Source organism: Leopardus geoffroyi, chromosome E3 (genome assembly GCF_018350155.1).
Source record: "Leopardus geoffroyi isolate Oge1 chromosome E3, O.geoffroyi_Oge1_pat1.0, whole genome shotgun sequence".
In the NCBI taxonomy this organism is placed as follows: domain Eukaryota; kingdom Metazoa; phylum Chordata; class Mammalia; order Carnivora; family Felidae; genus Leopardus; species Leopardus geoffroyi.
In genome coordinates, this window is record NC_059340.1 from 39,342,365 (window position 1) to 39,367,291 (window position 24,927).

General features: G+C 53.9%; 2 protein-coding genes and 2 long non-coding RNA genes across 9 annotated transcripts; 2 read left to right on the top strand and 2 right to left on the bottom strand.

The window, feature by feature from the left end:
* Positions 1-3,405: 3,405 nt before the first annotated feature.
* On the bottom strand, positions 3,406-3,814 carry LOC123589270. Its single transcript, XR_006708240.1, has 2 exons — positions 3,703-3,814; positions 3,406-3,592 (listed from the first exon to the last, which is right to left on the bottom strand). It is a non-coding gene; the product is annotated as an uncharacterized LOC123589270 (long non-coding RNA).
* Positions 3,815-4,432: 618 nt separating this feature from the next.
* On the top strand, positions 4,433-5,641 carry LOC123589265. Its single transcript, XR_006708235.1, has 2 exons — positions 4,433-4,546; positions 5,174-5,641. It is a non-coding gene; the product is annotated as an uncharacterized LOC123589265 (long non-coding RNA).
* Positions 5,642-6,649: 1,008 nt separating this feature from the next.
* Positions 6,650-24,712, bottom strand: ZNF205 (zinc finger protein 205). Of its 6 annotated transcripts, XM_045461114.1 has the most exons (10): positions 16,712-17,040; positions 14,546-14,600; positions 13,460-13,597; positions 12,738-12,854; positions 11,103-11,211; positions 10,602-10,815; positions 10,214-10,305; positions 9,739-9,859; positions 8,128-8,223; positions 6,780-7,876 (listed from the first exon to the last, which is right to left on the bottom strand). In XM_045461114.1, the coding sequence occupies exons 5-10, from the start codon at positions 11,133-11,135 to the stop codon at positions 6,810-6,812; spliced, it is 1,623 nt and encodes a 540-aa protein (XP_045317070.1). In that variant the 5' UTR covers positions 11,136-11,211; positions 12,738-12,854; positions 13,460-13,597; positions 14,546-14,600; positions 16,712-17,040; the 3' UTR covers positions 6,780-6,809. The 6 variants fall into 6 exon arrangements, with proteins under 6 accessions (XP_045317068.1, XP_045317066.1, XP_045317067.1 ...); XM_045461113.1 differs by lacking the exon at positions 12,738-12,854 and having other exon boundaries at positions 16,712-17,039; XM_045461112.1 differs by lacking the exons at positions 11,103-11,211; positions 12,738-12,854; positions 16,712-17,040 and adding an exon at positions 24,534-24,712 and having other exon boundaries at positions 6,650-7,876.
* On the top strand, positions 20,987-22,684 carry LOC123589091 (cytochrome c oxidase subunit 6b-1-like). Its single transcript, XM_045460731.1, has 2 exons — positions 20,987-21,072; positions 22,070-22,684. The coding sequence occupies exons 1-2, from the start codon at positions 20,987-20,989 to the stop codon at positions 22,548-22,550; spliced, it is 567 nt and encodes a 188-aa protein (XP_045316687.1). The 3' UTR covers positions 22,551-22,684.
* Positions 24,713-24,927: the final 215 nt, after the last annotated feature.

Consider the following 24,927-nt stretch of genomic DNA (forward strand, 5'->3'; position numbering starts at 1 on the left):
AATATTTTAGCCTGTTCTTATACATCTATGGATATCTGTACTGTAGATCTGGAATCATTCTATGTAAGTATTGTAGGTTGACTCAAAAGTCCACCAAGGATATCTTTGCAGGTCACCCTATGTAAATAAAATGTATCTCTTTTGCAGACTGCGTAGTATTCCATAGCGTGCAAGTTCCATATTTTATTTTAAACCGCTTCCTCTTGGACAATTAGAGTTTTTCCATTTTTCCGTATGTGCAGATCGTTTATGCAAACACCCACCTTCCACTATTTGCTTGAACCATTTGCTGGAGAGCAAATGCCAAGCCTGCTCTGTGAAGGCTGCTAAAGTGGCTGTGCTGCTGCTGCTTTCTTCCCTCCCTCTACTGGCCCCGTGGAAAACTGCCCGGGGGGAAAAAAACTTGAAAGTCCCCTTTTCTAGGTGTGGATTTGGGATTTACAGTGTTCTTCCATCGCCCTCTATTGGCAAAGACTAGCATCAAGTTGACTAGCGAAGTAGAAAGGTCTACAGGCTGTAGTATCGCAGCGGGTGACAAAATGTGTGTGTTGGGGGCTGAGAAACAAAAAACTGGCACATTTACCATATATATTATCGGGCATTGCTGGCAGATGACAAGTCATTTGTATACGATTACATTGACATTAATCACCCAGTAGCACTTCTTTTTCTAATTTTAGTTTATTTTTCTAGCTAGGAAGTATAATCTATAAATAATGAAAAAGTCAACATTCTCTTTCCAGAAAATTTATATTCATTTCTGGAATTTATACTCATCATTTTCCCACTCTTAGTCCAGAACCCTCGAAACAGTGTCAAAAAGTGAGGACAGGGGCGCCTGGGTGGCTCAGTCGGTTGAGCGGCCGACTTCGGCTCCGGTCACGATCTCGCGATCCAGGAGTTCGAGCCCCACGTCGGGCTCTGTGCTGACAGCTCGGAGCCTGGAGCCTGTTTGGGATTCTGTGTCTCCCTCTCTCTCTGACCCTCTCCCGTTCATGCTCTGTCTCTCTCTGTCTCAAAAATAAATAAACGTTTAAAAAAAAATTTTTTTTTTAAATTGAGGACAGTAGGCATCATTGTCTTGGTTAATAAACAGTTTTGTGATTTATAACTGTCCACTGTTTGTCTCTGATATATATTCATGCTCATACTAAGGAGCATCTATTCTCATTTGCAGCAGAAAAGCTACTAGCTGTTCCCCAATATCTGTTTTCTCCCTCTATAGTAAGAATTTGGGGGGTCACCTGGGGGGCTCGGTTAAGCCTCTGGCTTCGGTTCAGGTCATGACCTCACGGTTTGTTGAGTTCAAGCCTGTGTCAGGCTCTGAGCTGAGCCTGCTTCAGATTCTACCTCTCTCTCTCTCTCTCTCTCTCTCTCTGTCCCTCCCCTGCTCACACTCTGTTGTGGTCTCAAAAATGAACGTTAGAAAAAAATTAAACAATTTTTCAATGGGCACATGGCCGTTCAGAATAAGGAGTATACCTTCCCAGCCTCCCCTGCAGCTAAGTATGGCCATGTACTTAAACTGAAGGCAAGGAGATGTGAGAAGACGTGATTTTTTATGTATCTTGTTCGAAAGGGATGGGTCGTGTCTTCCTATTTTCTTTTCCCCAGCTGCTAGCAGAAATTTGGACTTAAAGGCACGGGCCATGCCAATGAAAGTGACCCCCAGAGGTATCAAAGCAATAAGATGGAAAGTGTCTGGATTCCCGATGATTGTGGAACGCACCAAACTAGCCCTAGATTTATACCCAAGCAGTGATGTGAGAAAGAGATATGGCGTTTAAGCCATAAGTAGCCATTATTGCCTACTAAGAGGTTTTTTTTTTTTTCATTAAAAATAGATGATAAAGGAGCACCTGGGGGGCTCAGTCAGCTGAGTGTCTGACTTCGGCTAAAGTCTTGATCTCTCAAGTTGAAGCCCTGCGACGGGCCCTATGCTGACAGCTCGGAGCCTAGAGCCTGCTTCAGATTGTGTGTCTCCCTCTCTTTCTGCCCCCCCCCCCCCACACGCACACACACAAACACCTCTCTCAAAAATAAACACACACCCAAAAAAATGTTAAAGAGATACAAACAACAATATCTATTTTTATTATTTCCCCTATAGGATACTGGCTATTCAGAATTTCCACGTCTTCCTGCCTCAATTTTGAGAGTTTTTAAAATTTCTCTCGGAAATCATTCCTTTCATCTGCAATTTGTACATGGTATTCCCATTTGATTAAAAAATGTTTAAATTAGCATGTATTGGGGCGCCTGGGTGCCTCGGTCGGTTAAGTGTCTGCCTCCAGTTCAGGTCACGATCTCACGGCTGGTGGTTTCGAGCCTGGCATCAGGCTCTCTGCTATCAGTGCACAGCCCACTTCGGATCCTGTCTCCCTCCCTCTCTGCCCCACCCCCACTTGCGTGCTGTCTTTCAAAAACATACATAAAAACATTTAAACATGAGCATGTATGGTTCAATGCCACTCCTTGTTTTGGGATGCTGAGATGAGGGCCTGGGTCCGTGCTGGCTCTGCAGGCTAGGGCCGCCACACTTGTCCTGACGTAGGCTGCCTACCTCCAGGCCACCTGCGCCTGTTATCGTGAGAAATACACTTACATCTTGGCTAAGATCCTGCTCTTTTGGATCTGTTATTTGTAGTTGAACTGAATCCTAACTGATTCACTACCTCCTAAGATTGTGAAAGGATTAAATAAGTAAGAGAATATATATGTAAGACCACTTAGCCCAGCACTAACTTTTAACACACAAGAAGTGCTCAGTAAAGAGTGGTTTAGTCCCAGGGAGTTCAGCATCGCCAGGAACCTGTCACCTGGGCATGCCCACAGGAGTGTGGGGTACTTAGGAGGGTGCAGGATTTAGGCCCTCCAGGCCTTTTTTCCATTTTCTCCTTAAGATTTGAGCCAAACTTGTTCTGGTCAGTGGCCTATGGGGATTGTAGTACTAATCTTCATGACTAGTCCATAACTTTGTTAGTTGAGAAGAGAAAAACAGGTGCTCTAGGAGGTGACAGAGGTGCAGGCCACAGAGTGCTGTCTTTACAACCCAGGCAAGGGATCGTGTCTGACCACATGCCACAGGACGGCCAGAGGAGGAAGGGTGAACCATCCTCATAACCTCCTTTCTCCACCCTCTGCCACACGCCAAGGAGAAACTTCAGACCACAGTCCTGGGCACTGTCACCTTCTAGCCTCCCCTCCTGCAGTCATCTCCTACCTTCCCTCCCAAGAGACGTGTCATTTCAGTCTCTTCCTGGTGGCCGGGCCTTTATTCATTCTGTTTCCTGGGCATGAAGTTCTGCCCCCAAATCCTAGTAAAATGGCTTCTTGTCTTTTCCAAGTCTCAGTTTAAAACTTCCCTCCTTGAAGAGGCCCTTTCTGACAATCCGTTCCCAATATTGTCTCACCCGTTCCTTTCTTTCTGATATTTGTCACTACTTGAAATTAATGTTTGTGTCACTTATCTGCAGGTCGGTCTCCCTCACTAGACCGGAACCCCGAGAGGGCAAAGATCTTTTCTGGCCTTTTCACCGCTTATTCCTCAACGTTTAGCAAAGAACGTGGAACACTCGCATTCATTCCGTATCTGAAAAATGAATGAGTGAATGCAGCAAAGCCCCTATTTAACGTTTCCCCGCCCTTTACCTCCCTCCACACAGCACCCAGAGCCACCCCCACACCCCTCGCACTAGCCACCTCAGTCTCCCCGGCTCCCCCCGGAAGAGGACTGAGCTCTCCTTCCAGGCCGTTCCCGCCCCCGCGCCCGGCTCTCCCTGGCAGCACCGTCAGGCCCTGCTCCAAGGCTTGGAAGGTGCTAGAGCGCCGGCCGGCGGGAGGACCGCAGGCGGCCACCGAGCTCCAGTGCAGGGGTCGTAGGTGCCTGCTGGGTTCGGGGTCCCGGAGTCTCCAGCCAGCAACGAGACGAGAGGACTGAGGGCGCCAAGCCGGAAGTGGCTCTGGCCCAGGCCCTCTGCCCTCTGCCCACGTCCAGTCCAGGACCGCAGGAGGCTTTGCATCTCGGTAAGCCCAGGCCGGCTGTGAAGTCTTGGCGAAGCCGGTAATCCAGCACCCGGTCGTTGGACCCTTCTGAGCCCGACGCGTGGCAGAGAAAAAAAGGGAAATTGTCAAAGCGGAGATTTCCGGCCATTACCTGGCAATCTTGCACCCCGGGGAGCGGAAGGGTGAGAGAGACGGTCGTGATTGGCCGGGTCCACCGGTGCCCGCCTCTTGCCCCGTCCAGACGTCTGATTGGCTAAGGGCAAGGGTGGGGGCGGGACATTCCGGAACCCATCCTCCTTGCTGTGAGGGCGCCCAGTGAGCTTGTCCCGCTTACGAGACCTTCGCATGCGTCCCGCCTCCCTACCCCGCGGAGTCACCCCAGCAAGGGAAGAAATGCCCCCAGACCGAGCTGGGCCCTGAGCCCCTTCGACCGGACTGGGCCTTGCCTTCGGGCCGCACAGGAAGCGGGTGGGGAGCCCACACGGAATATTCCCCGCCTCCGCCTTCGCCCTTCTTTTGACCGCGCAGGCGCAGGTAAACGGTGAGCACCCAGGTGGGGCTCTCCCGAGCCGAACCGAGCAGCTGGGCGGTCAGGTGTGAGCAGAAGCCAGAAGGAAACAGGCCACGTCCGAGCGGATACCCAGAGACACGAAGGCCCTTCCCTGGCGTCCCCCCCGCCTGGCCAGCTGCCTCTCCCCCACCAAATCACGAACACCCTTCGGCCTGACATTCTAGGCCCTTCCAAGATACCTCAGCTACCTCTGCCGTCTTAGTTGCTCTTGTCAAATATCTAAATTGCCAAGTTCCGCTCTTAAAATGTTCCCGACAGCTTTGTCCCAGAATGGTGGGCCTCTGGATGGGTCTCTAGGGAGAAGTGGACTGAGACCCACGGAGCCCTTGGTATCATGACCCTCTACACGGTGCTATGAAAAGGGGAAACAGTTTCTCCTGGAGAGCGTGGCGTCGTAGTCCCTCAGAGGCCAGAGTGAAGTCTTTAAATGAGCCTCTGGCTCACTCAACAGATCTGAGTGGTTCAAGTCCTGGCACAATGGTCATGAAGCCCCAGGAAGCAAATAGATATCCACTCTGTGCTAAGCTTGCACCAAGTGACCCACGCTCTCAATAGCGTTGTAGTAAGTGTCTTTCCTGCCTCTCTCTCTTTCATCAGAAAACTCGTTCCTGGGAGCAGCAAGTCTGCTTTATGGGTACAAGTCCCCCTTGCCCCTTACACTGAGCCAAGCAGAGAAATCCCATTTCTGAGTGACCAGATCCCTGAAGACAAGCTGAGCGGAGGAAACAGCTTTCCTTGTCGCCTTTTCAAGAAAGAGCCGTCTAATTCAACCAGTCCCGTAGCAACCCAACCATAGGTCCCACGGAGACCTCCCAGACACAACCAAGTTCTGCCTGGGCCTCCGCTAGTCAGCAGCTTTCTGGCATGCTGCTGATTACCCACCTCCCACCCCACTTGCCATCTCCAGCTGGGTTCAGCACCCCTGAAGGTCAAGTTTACAGTCTGTCTTACTCTTTTTAGACAGCCTTACCTCGTAACATGCATTACACAGTCAGTAGTTGTCAGGGTGCATGGAAAGAGGAGTATTCTTTACACAACAAAATTCCTGGACCTGAACCCCAGCTCCCAGCTCGCTGGTTGTTGGCTAAGTTATTGGATTTCTCTCTCAGCCTCAGTTTCCTCATCTACAGAACTGGGATGGAATCCACTCCTCAGAGTTATGGAGTGTAGAAGCGACATACATACACGGCACTTGGTCTCACACCTGGCAGGCAGCCGCTTAACTGGCAGCTGTTACTATTCTCAGTCCAGTCTCCTGTCCAAGCTCCCCTAGAGCTTGATCCATGGAAGCAGGTGGAGCCTCAACAGCCTCCCTCAAGCAGATGTCCTCAAGGTCAGTTGATGACAGAAGTGAATGTTATCTTGGGAGCCGAGCTGCAAATCTTGGATAATAAGCGGCTGAGCCCATTCCTCCCCGGGGGGGAAAAAAAATAAAGAATGGGAAATAGAAGCTACAGAGGTCAAAAACCAGAAGGCCAAGAGTAGAAGACCCAGGCAGAGGCAGATAGGGCAAATTATAAAAGACATGTACGAAGAGGCCAAGGAGGTGAAAAGTAGCAGAGGGAGCTGGCGGCAGCCTTTGAAGGCACCAGGAGGGCCAGTGGTCCCTGTTAAGGGAGGAATCCTCACTGGATTGCGGCTGGGCCCCAGTGGAAGCAGATGGAAAATGTTCAATCACAAAAAGGCTTCCGGTGCCTGAGACAGGAGACAGAGCACCAGACAAGGAACAGGAGCTTCCATGCTGGCTCAGCCCTGCTCCAGCTCCCAAAGAGAAGAGCCCGGGGAGGGTCCAGGGCTCAGCAGTCAATGTGCCCGGGACAAGAGTGATGGCAGCAGGAGCAGACCGCCCCGGCAGGGGGACCCACGGTCTCAGAAGTGGCTGGTTGGCTTCAGGTTTCTGTGCCCAGAAGCCTTTGCTTGTAGACTTAGGGTCCTGATGCTTTGGAATGGCCCCAAGCCAGGTCAAGGCTGGGGACGGGAGTACCCAAGCCCCACAACCAGGATTTCAGGGAGCCCCGGGAGTCGGCGTCACCACCGGGGCCCCCACGAGACAGAGCATAGGCGGTGGCTGGAACTCCAAGGCCTTTAATTCGCAGCTAGCGTGCCTGCGCCTCGCCCCAGCTCCTCCCCACGGTCATGCCCCGCTCCCATGCCAGCACCTCCCTCTCCCTGCCCACACCCCCTCTCACGCAGCCCCCGCGTCTCCCCCACGGCCACCCCCCCACCCCGCCTCCTAAGTGGGAGCCGGCGGGGGTGCCGCCAGGGCCCCCGCCGCCCCCAGCATCAGCACGGCCAGGGCCTTGGGCCCGGTGGTGTGGATCTTCTCGTGCCGGTGCAGGTTGGAGCGGCGGCTGAAGCTCTTGCCACAGAGCGGGCAGGAGTAGGGCCGGACGCCGCGGTGGGTGCGCTGGTGGGCGGTGAGGTGCGAGCTGTGGCTGAAGCTCTTGCCGCAGTCGAGGCAGTGGTAGGGCTTCTCGCCCGTGTGCGTGCGGTTGTGCGCGATGAGGTTGGAGCGCTGGCTGAAGCACTTGCCGCACTCGGGGCACGGGTAGGGCTTGACCCCGGTGTGCGTGCGCTGGTGGGTGACCAGGGCCGAGCTCTGCGTGAAGCACTTGCCGCAGATGGGGCACTTGTGGGGCTTGGCGCCCGTGTGGGTGCCCTGGTGGGTGACCAGGTCCGAGCGGCGGGTGAAGCGCTTGGCGCAGCGGTCGCACACGTAGGGCTTCTCGCCTGTGTGGATGCGCTGGTGCTGGATGAGCGTCGAGTGGTGGCTGAAGCTCTTCCAGCAGGACGGGCAGGTGTAGGGCTTCTCGCCCGTGTGGATGATCTGGTGCTGGATGAGGTGCGAGCTGCGGCCGAAGCGCTTGCCGCAGTCCGTGCAGGCGTAGGGCTTCTCGCCCGTGTGCGTGCGCCGGTGTGTCACCAGGTGCGAGTGCCAGCTGAAGCCCTTGCCGCACTGCTCGCACGTGTACGTCTTCTTGCCCGCGTCCCCGTCGGGGGCCAGGCCCTCCTCGCTGCCCTCGGGGGTGGCCGTCCGCCCCTCTCTGGGTTTCTCTGGGAGGCGGCCCTCCGGGGCTTTCGCCAGGCTGGCATCGGGCGGGGCCAGTTTCGCCGGCCTCTCGTCTGGGGGGCCCGGCTGCGCATCGTCTCTGGCCGCCCCTGAGCTCTGGCCGCTGGCCACCTGCTGCCCGCGAGGCAGGCCGTTCCCCTGCGCTCTCCCCACCCTGCTTCGGAAGGACGTCGCGTCCCGGAGGGCTGCCGGGGATGGGGCCGGCTCCTCCTTCCCCACCTCAATGGCTCCTGGAGAAAGAGGGTTTCCGGCAAGAGAGAGACTTTGGTGAGGGACCCAGGGGGACTCTGGAGATGGAGGTAAGAGCAGGGATCCTGGAAGTAAAAGCCACCCCCTGGAGAAGACGGGGAGCTGAAGGCCCTCCCCGGAAGGGCCTTGTGCCTGAACCCCAGGGGAAACGGAGAGTCCAGGCTGACGAGGGGCGCCTGGGAGTGACAGCAGTGACCCCACCGCCCCGCCCACCTGCCACCCCTGCACCCACCTGTCTTCTCCTCATCTCCCATCTGCCGGCAGGAGCCCGAGGCCTCACCCTTGCCCTGTCCTTGGGAGGCCCAGAAAGGTCTGCTGAAGGGAAACCCTGGCCAAAAAGAGACAAGAGATGCTGCGCTCCGTCACCAGGCGGCACAGCAGGGGACACCCCCTCTCCACCCCCACCTGCCAAGGACACAGCTCTGCACACGTGGGGTAAAACTAAGCGAGTTCAAACATCCCTTGGGGTCAGGTGTCCACCCGTCTCTAGGAAGCAGGTTCTGGGGTAACTGCCAGACACGCTCCTCTCAGGGCTGAGCTGGGCCCCATCTAGTATCCCTGAACGAGCGCCAGGAGTAACGGGAGAGGGGGTGCGTGAGGCCAGCTGCCCACGACCCCCTTATGGCACACAGGCCCCCAGCAGCGGCCCAGCAATGTTTCCCGCTCCTGCACCTTCCCAGACCGTGAGCAGAAAGGGCTCCCGGAGGAGGGGCGGTGGGGGACAGGAAGCCAAGTGGGAGGGCCTGGGCAAGGAGGCCTGCTGTGGTGACCACCCACAAGTCAGGAACCAAAAGCGAACTGACCAAGTCTCCTGGGGCATAAGCCTGGGGATTCTGGTCAAGTCAGTAAGAGAGCGGAGGAGTCCAGCCTCCACGCCCTGACCCCAGCCCTGCACCGGGAAAGGAATGCGTTGGACCAACCAGTGGGTAGGGCCTCCGTGAGGCTTGCCATGGGCTGCAAATGGGTGCTGGGTTCCCTGTGATCTCCCAGGACTTGCCTGGACCTGCCGGTCTGTGCCCCGGGCATGGTTAACAGTGGGTGGTGAGCAAGCCTGAGATAATTAAAGGACTGAGCTGCCCAGACCCGGAGGCCCACCATCGGAGTCAAGGGGGGATTCCCAAGCCCCCAGGTCCACTGGACTAGCCAGTGTGCAACTGACGTGTACTGACAGACAGACAGACTGGATGAATGAATGAATGACAGTCAATGAACGGGTGCTCTGAGTTTCCCATCTGACCTCGTAGAATTCTGCCAAGAAAAGCAGAGTCTGAAAAAAGTGCTGGGACTTTACTTACCGTGAGAAAAATGTCCTCTCCAAGAGGACAGGCCCCTCTGGTGGATGTGAGACAGCAAGGGGTCTGGGGGCCTGGAGAGAGGAGCTGACCGTGGCCCGCCCCACCCCCCGGCCAGCAGCTCCCGATGCGGAGCCCAGACACCGGTGTCCGCTCAGACACCTCTCACACGGGGCTCGGAGGGGCAGGAAGCTGGAGCGGAGCGAGCACTTCCGAAGAGCCAGGAGCAGAACCCCCAGGTCAGTCCTGCCCCCCCCCCCCCCGGAGCCACTAGCCAGATGGGGCTACCTCAATTCAAGTTTGCGCTGATTAAAGTGAAATTAATAAATAAATAAAAAGTAGCTCCAGCCACATTTCTCGTGCTGAGTGGCCACATCTGGCCCGGGGGCTCGTGGCTACCACATCAGCACAGCTGGAGTGCACGTCCTTCACCAGGAAGGTGCCGTGGAACAGCGCGGTCCAGAGGAGTGGCAAGAAGGACTTCGCGCCCTGGAAGGGGAGGAGGAGGTAAGAGTGGGAGGGCCCCACCTCGGGCACGACCCGGCCCTTACCCAAGGACAGCCCGTTCCTCTTCTGCAGGACGTCCCTGTAGAAGTTCTGCTGCGCGTGGTCCAGCCGCCCCCACTCCTCCCGGGAGAGGTACAGGGCCACGTCCTCGAAGGTCACCGGCATCTGCAACAACACAAAACGCCCACTCTCCAGGACACGCCAGGACCCCCCGGAGGGGCACCATGGCTCCAAGAGGAAGGCGACCCGGCTCCCGACCCGCTGCCCCGAGTGAGCCCCGCCCTCGCGTCTGCTGGTGAAGCAGGCCGGCCGCCCGAGGGTGGCTTCGCGGGGGCAAGAACGAGGCGGCTGTGTACAACCCGGGAGACAGAAACAAGCGTGTGGCGAAGCTCGGGGTCTCCACGCACGCTCCCCTGCAGCCCCCACCCTCCGGGCTGGCGCTCGCATCCAGGGGACGATGTGGTTCCTCCACATCCCTCTGCTGTTCCTCCAGCCCTGGACTTGGACGGGGACACTCACCTGGGACCAGGCGGTGAGGAGCGCCGCAGCCATCTGCCGGTCTCTGGTCCTCCCCTCACGAGACAGCACAGAGATCTGGGGGGAGGGGAGGGCTGAGAGAGGACAGAGGTGCTCAGGGCGGCCGCCTCGCCCCGCCTACCAGGGACACCCACCGCTGCCTCAAACTGCACCCCGACCTGACCCAGGAAGAGGGTCAGTAGCCTCTGTGCAGTCAGAGGCCCCGAGGCTGTGCGGGAGAGGCGTGTCGGGGGCAGGTGCGCACACGTGCAGGCCTCTCCGTGGCAGGAGAGCTCGTGCCCTCCCCGCCTCTGCACCAGACTCCACCTCTCCCCACAGCTGCCACCCAGAAGGGGCCCCTCTCCGCGCCCCTCTCCATCCCTTTCCTCACCTCCTCCGGGCAGGAAAAGAGCTTTGTCCTTAGAGCCCTGGCTTAGGGACACCCAGCCCTGCTCTCCTCGGGCCCCGGCCCCCTGCGATGCCCCCTCAGGCTGTGGCTCTTCCGGCTCCGTCTTGATGTGGGGAGACTCCTGAGCAGCTTCCAAAGGCACCGTCTCCTCTGACTCAGAAAGCATTTCTTGACGAGGATGCCCATGACCTGGAACCTGGGAATGACAGCCCCCATCAGCACCTGGGCAGAGAATGGGAGACGCAGCCGAGCCCCACACCCGAGGGGCCTGGCAGCGGCCGACACCCAGGTGGCCAAACACACCCGAATGCAACTCACTGCTGGCCTTGCTTCCTTCTCCCGGCCCTGGGGCCCCGCACGTGCCTGGTTCGCCCCCACAAGGTCGGGACAGCACGGGAAGGAAGGGAGGCTCGAGGCCGGGCCAGGGGCGGGCTGGCCAGGTGCCCACAGAGCAGGTGTCTCCTCCCCGTTCCAGCCTCGTACCTCCCACAGCAGTGTGGACGGTTCCCCTTTCATGTTAGAGGACACCAAGTGCGGTGGGCTGAATGGTGTCCCCCAAATTTCACGTCTGCCTGGAACCTCACAATGTGACCTTATTTGGAAAAAAAAAGGTCTCTGCTGATGTAATCAGCAAAGGATCTTGAGATGAAATCATTCTGCATTTAGACTGGGCCCTAGCTCCAACGACCAGTGTCCTTAGAACGAATTCTAGTTGTTTTATGCCACCCAGTTTGTTACACAGACATAGGAAACGAACACACCCAGGCTCAGAGATCGACCATGGCCCAAGATGACAGAGCCTGTGAATTCTCAGCCAGCACTTGAACTCCGGGTGTATCTGATTCACGAGTCAGCCCCAGGGCCACCATTTCCTGAATATGACAGGGAGGTATCATGTGGCCCTGGGCCATTTCCAGCCTGACTCAATTCGGTCACGGAAGTTGGAGTTTTTTTAGTTTGGAGAAACAAGTCCAAGGGTACCTCTAACTGTGCCGAGGCCTGTGCCCACCTTCGTCTGACAGGAGGAGACCTCCTCCCGGCTCACCCCTGCAGCACCACCCACCGCAACTTGTCCAGGGTTCTCCAGGGTCCTCCTAACTCGTCCCTTCCTCACATCAACCTCGGGTGGGAAGGTCAGGCAACCGGGGCTTGATCCAGACCAGCCCCTCGCTCGCCGCTCAACCCTGAGTGGGCACCGCCTTCCCACAAGCCTCAAGAGCTTTGGGAAAGTCACTTCCTTTGCATTGGGGGGCTCCCGGTGAGGCCTCATCATCACCCACAGCACAGGGACTGGCCAGGCTTCTGCTGAGAACTCAGACTTCTCTCTCCACACCTCCCCCACGTCTGTGTATATCAGAGCCCCAAAGGGAAGACCCTCAGGCCAGGAGTTGGAGGGCCTGGGAGCCACACGAGCCAGGCAGCCTCCAAAACTCAGCTACTCTGCCTCACACACAGATCCCCTGTGAGAAAGAGCTGCCTACTCTGGAACATTCTGGATAAACACGGAGCGGTGCCAGAAATAATTACTATAACTGTACTGTGCGAGTTGACAGAATCCAGCAGGAGAGAATGTCAGGGGCGTGCGAGGCCCAGTGGGTGTTACGAAGGCATCGTGGAAGCGAAAGCACACAGTGTTGACACGTCTTTGTACCTTCTACTGTACGAAAGTGCGAGACGTAACGCAGATGGTCCCTGACTCTCAACGGCTCAACTTAACGAGCTTTCGACTTTATGATGGTACAGAAGTGGCACACATTGGGTAGAAACCACACTTCGAAGTCTGAATTTGCCCCTTTCCCTGGGCTAAGCGATGTGTACCACGGTCCTCGCTCAGGACGCCAGGCGGCAGGAGACATGGCTTCCGGTCAGCCGCGTGGTCACGAGCGTGAATGACCACAAACTGGTGGCCATTCTGTCTTCCTCCTTCAGCACGGTGTTCAGTACATCACGTGAGATACTCAGCACTAAATTACGAGATTGGCTTTGTGTTAGGTGGTTTTACCCGCTGTAGGCTGCTCTGAGTGTTCTGAGCACGTTTAAGGTAGGTGAGATTAGGCTCTGATGCTCAGTAGAGCATGTATTAAATGCATTTTCCACTTAATAATATTTTCAGCTTACAGCGGGTTTATGAGGATGTAAGCCCATGATGAGCTGAGGGAGATCTGCTCTTGATTTGTGCTTGTCCTTACACCTGCTCGTTGAGGCGATCTGTTTCTCTGATCTAGGTTCTGGTTGCTGTGGGTGTTGTTATTGCATATGTTACAATAATGATCTGGATGAGACAGGTGGCAGCAGCAGGCAGGCACAGGGTATACATTTTATGGACGACACACCTGGTTCCCAGAAGCCAGGGGACTTGCCCAAGGTCACACACCTGGCTGCAGCTGACTCATATTCCTTTGATCCCAAGCTCAGGGGCCCAGGTCCTCCCGCAGGGTGTCATTACACACACGGGCAACAGGTACAGGAAGGAGACAAGGTGCTCAGACCCAGGGAGAGAGGAGATGGGGTGCTAGGCAGGAGGGAGAGGAGGGTAAACTGAGGCTCCCCCACGTGCGCTGGGCACAACCTCACCAGTAGGACCCCCACGCAGGCTCCCCGCTATTTCATGTAGCCTTTGGCCGACAGACTCCTGAACTCAGCAGGCAGAGCCGAGCAGCTCTCTGGCTGTCCATTCCCAGTGCAAGAACTTTCTCGTCACAGCACCAACTCCTCCCATCACCCCCATCCGCCCCAGTGAGTCTAAGTCTTCCACTGGCGTAGACACCCTACCTTGAAAACCCCCTCCCGCTCCAGTCCCTTCCGGGGCATGCATCCCTTGCCCAGCGCCCCGTTCATACCTCTCGGGCTCTCTCCTCGTCCTGGGTGGCCTGGGCGGCTCTGCCGTCTGCAGACATTTCTGTCTCAGAGGTAGAAAGCACAGCTCCGTCGTTTCTCCTTCTTATTGGCCAAGCCCCCTCCAGCTTCTGGCCAGGAGCCTCCCAGAGCAGAAATGTAAGTCAGCCATCGTCTCCTGGACACCTCCAAAGCACCCTGGAAATCCCCACGCAAGCCCAGACCCACGCTTGGTCCCAATCAGAAATAAAGCCTCCCCAGATGGCCTCTGGTGACCTCATTCTCTCTGGTGTTGTTTGGTCCCTCACTTGACAGAATGCTGTTTTGTATCATCCCCTTTGTCGCTGAAGCCAGAACTCTGCATCTCAGAGCAACCAGTTAGGGAAAGCCAGAGCTGACTCGGCATCTGGGTCTCCTGTCATCAGGAGCCGAAAGGTCTGCAGAGACCGTACAAAACAGGTGCTGGGTGTGACCCGACCCCTCACAGCCGGCTCAGCTGAGGAATCTGGGCCCCCCTGTCTCCCAGACGCAGGGCACACACAGCCTGCGCTCAGCCTGACTCCGCCGCCTGGGATCCAGAAATTGAGCTGCCCCGTCTCAGCAGCCCTCCCTGCAGCGGTAACCACCCGACGGGGACAAGAGTCCATCCTGTTCGCAGGCCTGGATGGCCCACGTCCTTCCCCTTCCCGAACCTGGGTCCCGGCCCCCTTCTCTCCCCACCAGCCTGAAGCCTTCCACCTTTGACCCCGTCCCCTCCCGCCAGCTGGCCACCCGCGTGGATCTCGGGATCCAGGCGCCCCCCCCCCAGCGCCCCTCTCACCGAAGTGGAGGCGGAGGGGGCACCTCGGGCGCTGGGGGCCCCCTCCCCCGGGAAGGGAGACTCCACAGCCTACACCGGGCCGGGGAGCCGGGTGGAGACTGGGATTAGGGACAACAGGAAGTCCCTCCCATATCCCGTTCCCCACGCAGCTGCAGCCCTACAGGGTTCCCAGCTTCGAGCGTTCCGGGGCTGGGGTCCGGAGCTGGGCTGCACCTGCGCTAGGCAGGGACCTGAGTCCTAGATCTGCACTGCCAGCTGACGATCGCTTTACCTGGTACGTTCTTGTGCTACCAGTAGAGCAGGATGCGGAGATGGGAAAACAAATTCTGTGGAAGGACCAGATATTTGACGTTTCAAAGAAGGCACTGCGGCTGTCCTCCCAGGAGTGAGGGCACTTTTCTGGTAGGGGGGCACGATGGTCCTTCACAACACACAGAGCCTCTGAAGGTCTTATGGTCTCTCACGGTCCTGGATTTCACGTAAGGCGCCCAGGCTGGTGAGCAGGTCAGGTCGTCTGGGCTCTCCCCAAAACTGGCACGGAGTTCTCTCTCCCTCAGAGCAAACTTAGGAAATAGATAGGCCCAGGAACTCTCCTCTCCACCACCCCCCACCCCATGCCCCACAGCTTGGAAAGATGTGGGACCAATCTGATTTTTCTAGATCTGCTCTCCCCCAGCTCCCTCTCAAGGCCAGGGAGAGCAGGGGTAAAAGGGTCTGACCCAGCTATATCGACAGGGGCCCGGACTGCATACCCCACCACTTAGTCTTTGTTTTCCATTCGGACCTGAGAACTAAGGCTCCCAAAATGGAGGACAGAGACTACGCTTCGCTTTCTAGGGTGAAGAACCCATCTCTCCTCTGAGCAGGGCACATGGGTCAGAGGAAAGGAGTGGGGCCAGCTCTGGGGTCAGATTCCAGGAAACATTTCCATGCCCGTGGCCTGCGGCCATCAGAGTCCTCTGAGACGCGTCCTTTCATCCAGGACCAGGCACAACTGGCCCCTGTACCAGCCTATAGGCATGCTGTGGGCTCACAGGGGTTTAATTTCCTTAAAACTTTGTTTCTAACATTTAAAAATGAGTAGAGTTCTCATAAAATCGATTTTCTTGAAAACAAGCAGATCATTGGGCAACCCTGGACTCATATTCCCCACCTTCAGGGCCTGCTCTCATGTGGCTGCATTTCATCTACACTTGCCTCCGCAGCATTTTGAATTTGCAACCCTGCTTTTGGAGTTAAATGTGTTTTAGGACTCTGATCTATTCTACTGTCACTCTGATGAACAAAAACGTTACCCCTGGGGTTTGTCTCTGGTCATTATTTCCAGGCATCTTAATCTTCAAGGTAAAGAGGGATGTACACAGTTGTAGCAAAAGTCAGGAGTATTTTCAAGCCAGGGGCACCCGGGTGCCCCAGTCGGCTAAGCGTCTGACTTCGGCTCAGGTCATGATCTCGCAGTTTAGTTTGTGAGACAGAGCCCCGCGCTGGGCTATCTGCTGTCAGAGCGGAGCCTGCTTGGGATTCCCTCTCCCTCTCTTTCTGACCCTCCCCTTCTCGCACAAACATGCATTCTCTCTCTCTCAAAAATAAATAAACTTAAAAAAATTACTATTTTCAAGCCAGCGAGCTATAAACTGGAAAGTGACAGGGGGCTGTGGAAAAGACGAACTATTCATTCTGTGAGTGTTTCTCCATCAACAAGGAGCATGACAAGCATCCGGAGTAAGGGAATTCACTCCTGAGGCCATGTCAGTGGCAGTTCCAAGAGTGCACGGAGTCCCAACAATGTGGATACGTCTTGACTCTTGGGCAAATGTTTCTCTACCAGACAAAAGGGGCCACTTCAAGGACTCTGGGGAAGCCGAGCGGTTTGGATCCTACCACGGGATCACCTAAACTGGACCAAATGAAGTCTCAACATTTATTTAACGGTTCGGAAAATATTTATTGAGCACCTACTGTATGACAGACATTAGCCCCTTCTTGAACGGGAGAGGAAACGCTTCCACGGTCTAGGCTCTAGGACTGAGCAGGTCTAGGGGGAAGCAAATGTCATATTTGCTGTGTGGGAATTGAAGTCCCTACAAGACTTCAGAAAAGCACCACGGAAAGATGAGTCAATAAGCAAAGCAGAGATCAAAACTCTAAACACCTCCAGCAAGCAGGCAGCACAGCATGTGACGAGTGGCTTGGATGCAAGATGGCAGTCAGAGCCTCAAGAAATCATACTGTATTCAAAGGGGGCAGTTGGGGGCTCAGTATTGCCAAAGCTTAAAGACTTTTTAAGAGAAGCCGAAGAAGAATTAGATTTCTATGTGAAATGTCCCAACTTTTAAATGTTCATGATTAAAATAAAAAAATCTAAGAACTCTGTACAACCCCAGCAGACAACACCTGCTGTCCAGCTCACAGGGCACCAGTCCAGAGATGTACTCACCTCCGAAGCCTGTCACAAGGATAACTACCATGGATGGAAGTGCTTATCTGAGCTTCAGACAGGGAGAACACTCAAGGAAGGCCAACTCCAGTGACTGGCGGCTTCACTGAGCTTATGAAGAGGTCACCTTCAGCAAATAAATCATGATCGACCTTCAGAGATTGGCCTGAGAACGGACTCAGGTCTTACAAAAGCACTCAGAATAATAAACACTAGAAAAAGAAATCATCTGAAATAAGAAGAAAAACGTTCGTTAAAGGAAAAAAAAAAAAAAGCTTGTACTAATTAAGGCTGATAAGCCAGGCTGGAGACAGGGTAATGGCGAGATCAAGCCTTAGGAAGGAGAGAAGATGGGGGAGGGGGGGAGGGGTGGGAATAAAGGAACGTGAGAAAGGCCAAGAAAAACAGGAATCATCGAGTAAACAACACAGCAAATGTTAACCATTGACTAAGAAGAAAAGGAAAGCAGATAGGTGGGGCCCCAAGAGTAAAAATATTTTAAAGAAGAAAATAACGAAGAACCCCCAGGGCCACTAAGAGCAGGGCGTGGGCGCTCACGCGGCCAGCGGCCCTCTCACCCCCGGAGGGGCGGCGGCACGCCCGTGACCCCGTCCCTGGACGCGAGGCGGCCTCACAGGCACTCGTCCCAACCAGCTGGAGGCCCAGGAGCCCGGCAGTCTGCGGAACACTGACGCCGGGAGCCCGTCGCCGAGGCAACGACGCCGCCCCGCCCACGCGCCCACGCGACACACCTTTGATTGGCTGGTTCCCGGTGGCTCCGCCCATCCCGCTCCCCAGGGCTCCGCCCCGTCGCCTTACCCGCGCCCTCCCGTCCGCGCCCGGGAGGGACTGGCCGGCCGATGGGGGGAGGGTCACCCTGGTGCCGCCTGCCCCTGGCCGGTGTGCCCGCATTTCCCGTCCGGCTGCCCCATCCCAACTTCCGGTTTCCCGGCTCTCTGGCGGCGCCCGCCTCTGGGCACCGTGCGTGGGGACAGCCGGCGCGGGTGAGGACCGCAGGGTGGACACACACTGCGGGGCGGGACACATACGGCGTCCCCTGTGGGGAAACTGAGGCTGTCTGCGCGCAGGCCCTTGCTGCTGACCCGCTCCCTCTGTGTGACACATAGCTCATTAAATATAAAAACACAAAGAAAACATGCAGCGCCTTAGCACCAAACAACCATTCATCAAAGGAGGGGAAGCAGATTTCATTCGGTAACTGCTGACAGCAGGGAAAAGAGCTGAGCTCCCTCCGACTTGTGCAGAGGTGACCGCGGTTTCAAAGGGAGACCGAGGGAGGGGAGAACAGGACTCACTAGAGTCAGAGAAGTGAACGATCACAAAGAGCAGGCCAGCGTGGGTGCGACTAGGCCAGGCGTGTTCGCTGGCAGGTACGGAAGTCAGGAGTCTGGTATTTACAGCCCTTCGTCCTATGGCAGTCTCCCCCCCCTCACTTCCCAGCCCTCAGACTCCCTCCTCTGCGTGCCACGTGGTCCCTGCTCAGAATCTTTTACATTCTTTTTACTTCACTTTGTACGAATAAAATGTAGAGCTTCCATTTGTTTTTACTTGATCTCATCCTTTTAAAAATTCAATTTTTGTGAATGCTTTGTTTTATTTATTTACATTTCAAATCCAACTTAGTGAACATAGAGTGTAATAACGATTTCAGGAACAGACTTCAGTGATTCGTCACTTACATGTAACACCCAGTTCTTATCCCAACACGTGTCCTCCTTAATGCCCCTCACCCATCCAGCCCATCCCCCCACCCAACACCCCGCCAGCAACCCTCAGTTTGCTCTCTGTATTTAAGAGCCTCTTATGCTTTATGTCCCTCTGTTTTTATCTTATTTTTGCTTCCCTTCCCTTATGTTCTTCTGTTTTGTATCTTAAATTCCACCTATGAGTGACATCACGTATTTGTCTTTCTCTGACTCATTTCGCTGAGCATACTACACTCTAGCTCCATCGATATTGTTGCAAATGGCAAGATTTCATTCTTTTTGATTGCCGAGTAATATTCCTTTGGACATATACACCACATCTTCTTTATCCATTCATCAGTCCATGGACATTTGAGCTCTTTCCATACTTTGGCTATTGTCGATAGTGCTGCTATAAACATTGGGCTCCATGTACCCCTTCGAATAAGCACTCCTGTATCCTTTGGATAAACACCTAGTAGTACAATTGCTGGGTCATAGGGTAGTTCTATTTTTCATTTTTTGAGGAGCCTCCATACTGTTTTTCAGAGTGGCTGCACCAGTTTGCATTCCCACCAGCAGTGCAAAACGGGTCCTCTTTCTCCACATCCTTGCCAACGTCTGTTGCTGCCTAAGTTATTCATTTTAGCCATCTGACAGGTGTGACGTCGAATCTCATTATGGTTTTGATTTGTATTTCCCAGATGATGAGCGATGTTGAGCATTTTTTCGTGTCTCTTGGCCATCTGAATGTCTTCTTTGGAAAAGTGTCTATTCATGTCTTTTGCCCATTTCTTCACTGGGTTATTTGTTTTTTTGGGTATTGAGTTGGATAATTTCTTTACAGATTTTGGATACTAACCCTTTATCTGATATGTCGTTTGCAAATCTCGTCTCCCATTCTGTCGGTTGCCTTTGAGTTTTGCTGATTGTCTCCTTCACTGTGCAGAAGCTTTTTTATCTTGATGAGGTCCCAATGGTTCACTTTTGCTTTTGTTTCCCTTGCCTCCGGAGACGTGTTGAGTAAGAAGTTGCTGCAGCCGAGGTCAAAGAGATTGTTGCCTGTTTTCTCCTCTAAGATTTTGATGGCTTCCTGTCTTGTGTTTAGGTCTTTCATCCATTTTGAGGTTATTTTTGTGTCTGGTGTAAGGAAGTGGTCCAGGTTCATTCTTCTGCATGTCGCTGTCCAGTTTTCCCAGCACCACTTGCTGAAGAGACTTTCTTTATTCCATTGGATATTCTGTCTGCTCTGTCAAAGATTAGCTGGCTATACATTTGTGGGTCCATTTCTGGGTTCTCTATTCTGTTCCATTGATCTGTGTGTCTGTGTTTGTGCCACTACCATACTGTCTTGATGATTACAGTTTTGTCATACAGTTTGAAGTCCGGAATTGTGATGCCTCCAGCTTTGGTTTTCCTTTTCAGGATGGCTTTGGCTATTTGGGGTCTTTTCTGGTTCCATAAAATTTTAGGATTATTTGTTCTAGCTCTGTGAAGAATGCTGGTGTTATTTTGATAGGGATTGCTTGTGAATGCTTTATAATGTAGGGGGGGGGGAAATCAGCTAATGATAAGAATCAGGGCCCTTGGAAAAACGGCTGGTCCTAGCACCGGAGCAAGAAATACACAAGATGAATCTATAGATGGTGGGAGGGGAAACCGGACAGGCTCTCTAGAAGTGGCAGAATATTCTAAAGCTGAAATCTACATATGCTGTGACAGAGCGATTCACTCCTGGGTAGAACCCAGCAGTAACTCACACTTATGGTCACCAGAGACATGTAAGAACTATTACATGTAACTCCAAACCAAAACCCACCAACTGTCTAGCCACAGTAGGATGAACAAATAATGCACCAGGAAATAAACCATTCAGGGAAAAAGCAAAAACATGGATTGAGTCTCCCACTGTGGAGTAAGGCCAGATGAAGAATTCCTCGGGGCACCTGGCTGGCTCAGTTGGTAGAGACAATGTTGTAGGGTCAGTGCGACTCTTGATCTGAAGGTTGTGAGTTCGAGCCACATGTTGGGTGTAGAAATTGCTGAAAAAGGGGCGCCTGGGTGGCTCAGTCGGTTGAGCATCTGTCTCTTGATTTCCACTCAGGTCATGATCTCGCAGTTCCTGGGTTCGAGAGCACACTGGGCTCTGTGCTGACAGTGCAAAGCCTTCTTGGGATGCTCTCTCTCCTTCTCTCTGCCCCTCCCCTGCTCGAGTCAGCTATCAAAATAAATAAATGAACCTAAAAAAAATGTAAATGAGGGGCACCTGGGTGGCTCAGTCAGTTAAGCATCCGACTTCAGCTCAGGTCATGATCTCCCTGCCGCCCCCCCCCCCCCCACCCCCGACCCTGCTCCTGACCCAGTTTGTGAGTTCGAGCCCCGTGTCAGGCTCTGTGTTGACAGCTCGGAGCCTGGAGCCTGCTTTGGATCCTGTGTCTCCCTCCCTCTCTCTGCCCCTTCCTCCACTCAGGCTCTGTCTCTCTCTGTAAAAAATAAATATATGTTAAAAAAAAAAAAAGTAAATGAAGTGAAACCAGTTAGGCCATTGCTATGGTCCAGGCAAGTGACAATGGAGGCTTGGACTCAGATGACAGCAGCAGAAGTAAAGAAGCAGGCAGATTTGGAAAACGTACGGAACTTGGCGACGGATGAGATGTAGGATGAGGTAACTCAAGGGGATCCGGGATGAATCCCAATTCTTGGCTTGCGTGACCGAATGGACTGTACCACATTTACCGAAACAGAAAATACCAGAAACAGAAATCTGATGTGAAAGACTCATCGGATCCACATTTAGTGAGGACACAGCAGAGCGTGACAACGAAGCCCCTGTCGTGGAGCTTGCGTTTAAGTGGCCGTGTGAGTTTGGCTTTGAAAATGAAGACTTTGGGGGCATTTATGAGACACCCAAAGAGTTGAGAAATAAAATACAAATACAAGGATATTGGCATTGAGAATGGTTATTGAGGCCACAGTGGCTACGAAACCAAAAAGGGAGGTATATTAGTTATTTATTGCTGTGCAACAAATGATCCCCTAACATGGTAGCTTAAAATAAATACTTATCATCCCATGGTTTCTGTACCCTCCAGGGCTTAACTGGGTGCCTCTAGGCCCAGGTCAATAGCTATGGTCAACTTGTCTGCTTGACTGTGGGGAGAGGGTCCAAGGTGACTGGCCTTGGTCCCTCACCACAAGGGCCTCTCCTCAGACATGGCTCCCCCAGGGTAAGCAAGCAAGAGATTGAGAGAGCGCGCATCTGAGGGCCCCCAAGACGAAGCCACAGTCTGTTTACAACAGAATCTCAGAAGTGACACCCCTCCCTCCTGCTGGATTCGGTTTCTTAGAAGTGAATCACTAAATCCAGCCCCCCCCCCCCCCCCACACACACAGGCAGTGGATTACACAGGGGTGGGTCAGAGCAGACCCAAGGTCACCGGAGGCCCCCAGGCCGGAGCCGTGCAGAGTGCCAATATTTAATGCTCAGGCAAAGAAAGCGAAGCTGGTGAAGAAGGCTGACAGGAGACAACGGGAGAAACAGGGAAAACAGAAGATAGAGGATAGGTAAAAAGGAAGGAAGACAGAAGATCAAATCCACTGAGCGGTCAACTGGGAACCAGTGACCCGCTGACACACGCTGTGTGGCTGCCAGTCCCGTGCGGGGACAGACAAGAGCCAAGCAGACAGAAAAGCAGCAAGTGAATCACAGCCTGTGGCAGGTGCTGGGACGGGAACAGAGCGCGCTGGGAGGGGACACTTCAACAAGGGTGGTTTCCACCAGGAGACGGCCGTTTAAGATTGAAGAGGAGGTCTTTGCTGAGGGTCACACTGAGCCGCGAGGTGCTTCGGGGGTGTCTTTAGGACTCAGCACCACGGCAGAAGACATCAAGACCAAAGTCAAGAACGACCAGACCGCCCCTTTTGACAGCCGCTTCCCCAACCAGAGCCAGACCCGGAACTCCTGGCAAAACTACCTAGACTTCCACCGCTGTGAGAAGGCGATGACTGCTAAAGGGGGTGAGGTCTCCGTGTGCGAATGGTACCGGCGTGTGTACAAGTCCCTCTGCCCCATGTCCTGGGTGGCAGCCTGGGACGACCGCCGGGCGGAAGGCACGTTTCCCGGAAAGATCTGAACTGGCTCCCCGCAGCTCTCGTCTGTATTCCATCCTTCTCCTAGGGCAGTGAAGGGGGACCTGGGTACATGGTGATCCCCACCCTGGGATCCTGAAGCATGGCTTAACTAATCATAAATACTCGTTGGAAAAGTTAAAAAAAAAAAAAAGAAAGAAAAGAAAAAGATTGAAGAGAAGCGGACAAAGGGTGAGGGTGAGAGCCTCCTTTCCAGGCCAGCATGGCGAGGTGGGATCGAGCTGGTGTGTTCAGAAACAGAAAGGCAAAGGAAAAGAAGGCAGAGGATGTGACCATGGTAAGAAGAGGTTTTAACAGCCATCTTTCCCTGAGCTGGAGAAGGATTTCTCCCCTTTGCCCTGAATTATTCTAACTGGAGGAATCCTACAGAAATAGAAAATACAGGAAAACGTGTCTTTCTTCTGCAAGCTCTCTCTCTTTTTTTTTTTTTTTTTAATTTTTTTTTTCAACGTTTATTTATTTTTGTGACAGAAAGAGACAGAGCATGAACGGGGGAGGGGCAGAGAGAGAGGGAGACACAGAATCGGAAACAGGCTCCAGGCTCTGAGGCATCAGCCCAGAGCCCGACGCGGGGCTCGAACTCACGGACCGCGAGATCGTGACCTGGCTGAAGTCGGACGCTTAACCGACTGCGCCACCCAGGCGCCCCTCTCTCTGTCTCTTTTTAAGGGTTATTTATTTAGTTTTGAGAGACAGCAAGCGAGTGGGGGAAGGGCAGAGAGAGAACAGGAAATAGGATCCCAAGCGGGTTCTGTGCGGTCAGCGCAGAGCCTGATATGGGGCTCGAACCCACAAACCGTGAGATCATGACCTGAGCCAAAAGCAAGAGTCAGACGCTCAACCAACTGAGACACCCAGGTGCCCCTGAAATCTCTTAAAAGATGAGAGGGGAAGGAAGGTTCCATCAGTCAGGCGCTCTTACTGGCCTGGCTGATACTAGACCTGAAGTCTTTTTCACATTTAATAAGAAAAGTTGTACACCTGAAACTGATTATAACACTGTGTGTTAACTATGTTGGAATTAAAATTTTAAAACATAGTTAAAAAATAATTATTAGCGGCATCTGGGTGGCTCAGTCGGCTGAGCCTCTGACTTCAGCTCAGGTCATGATCTCCCCATTCGTGAGTTTGAGCCCCACATCAGGCTTGCTGCTGTCAGCTTGTCAGTGAAGAGCCTTCCTGGGATCCTCTGACACCCCCCCGACCCGTCCCTGCCCCTCTCCAACTTGTGCTCTCCCCTCTCCAAAAAATAAATATTTTTTTAAAAATGTAATTTGGTGTGAACGTTAAAAAAATTCCAAGGTAATAACTAGAATAGTTTAAGTGTGCATTTTCGAGATAATTTTAGGAGATATTGAAATATACCCCAAATGGGTAGATTTTCATTAAAAATCTCTCTTTTGGAGATTTGTTCATCACTCACTAAGTGGAAATAAATAACAACCCAGCAATTTCACAAGAATTTTCGTCTATTACTGAGTAATGCTGGGAGAGGGGAGTGTAAGGGACTTCAACGTTCAATAAGCCCTTTTTTTTTCTGCAAAGTAACTTTAGTTAATGAGAGGAGTCAAAGGAATCCCAGCTTTGGTGACCTGGCGTTGCCCAGACTGTAAGCCTCATGGAGGCAGCACTTGTCTGTTTCACTCGGCACTGGGTCCCTGGGGTCAAGGACAGTACCAGACACACAGGAGGGAAGCAAACATTTCCCGCAGGAATGAATGAATGAATGAATGAATGAATGAATGAAATGGTGCACAACGGCGATGGGCCAGCAACAAACAGGATTGTTGGCCAAGCGCATGCTCGGCCACAGGTTTAGAAATGGAGCTGGTCTCCACCTCTCTGACATATTTCCAGGAAAGGTAGCATGTCTGAGTCGGAGGCCTGAAAGTCAGTGCTAACAGCGAACACCGAGCCTTCCGGCTGAGCCAGTTCCCCAGGCCCTCCCTGCGCGCCCCGATCCTTACCCGTGGAGGCCACGTTTTAGCAGTTCTTCCCAATCATATCCGTACAGGCCCGGTTGTCCCCACACCCAGGGCTCAGACGTGGCCACGTCCTCGAAAGCCACAGCCACGGGGAAGCAGGTCAGTCTTGCGGGAAGGGGCAAGTCAGGGACAGCCGGGAGGGGTCCAGATCTGGGTGTGGGAGGCGCCTCCGCCCGGGGGTTGGCTTTTGCGACCCCTGCCCAGGAGGTGGAGTTTCTAGGCTCCTCCCTGGGGTGGGGTTTCCCGACCTCTCCCAGGAGGTGGGCGGTGGTGGAGCTCCCGGCCCCGCCCAGGAGGTGGAGTTTCTGGGCTCCTCCCTGGGGTGGGGTTTCGCGACCTCTCCCAGGAGGTGGGCGGTGGTGGAGCTCCCGGCCCC

What these genes read in the sequence shown, in the direction of transcription:
- ZNF205 (XM_045461111.1), bottom strand. Translation starts at nt 13,516, where the DNA reads ATGTCTGCAGACGGCAGAGCCGCCCAGGCCACCCAGGACGAGGAGAGA. An exon ending in ACGAGGAGAGAGCCCGAGAG is followed by an intron (nt 10,816 to 13,459) that starts GTATGAACGGGG and finishes TGTCATTCCCAG; the next exon opens with GTTCCAGGTCATGGGCATCC. An exon ending in TCCTCACCGCCTGGTCCCAG is followed by an intron (nt 9,860 to 10,213) that starts GTGAGTGTCCCC and finishes GTGTTGTTGCAG; the next exon opens with ATGCCGGTGACCTTCGAGGA.
- LOC123589091 (XM_045460731.1), top strand. Translation starts at nt 20,987, where the DNA reads ATGGAGGCTTGGACTCAGATGACAGCAGCAGAAGTAAAGAAGCAGGCA. An exon ending in AACTTGGCGACGGATGAGAT is followed by an intron (nt 21,073 to 22,069) that starts GTAGGATGAGGT and finishes TGTGGCTGCCAG; the next exon opens with TCCCGTGCGGGGACAGACAA.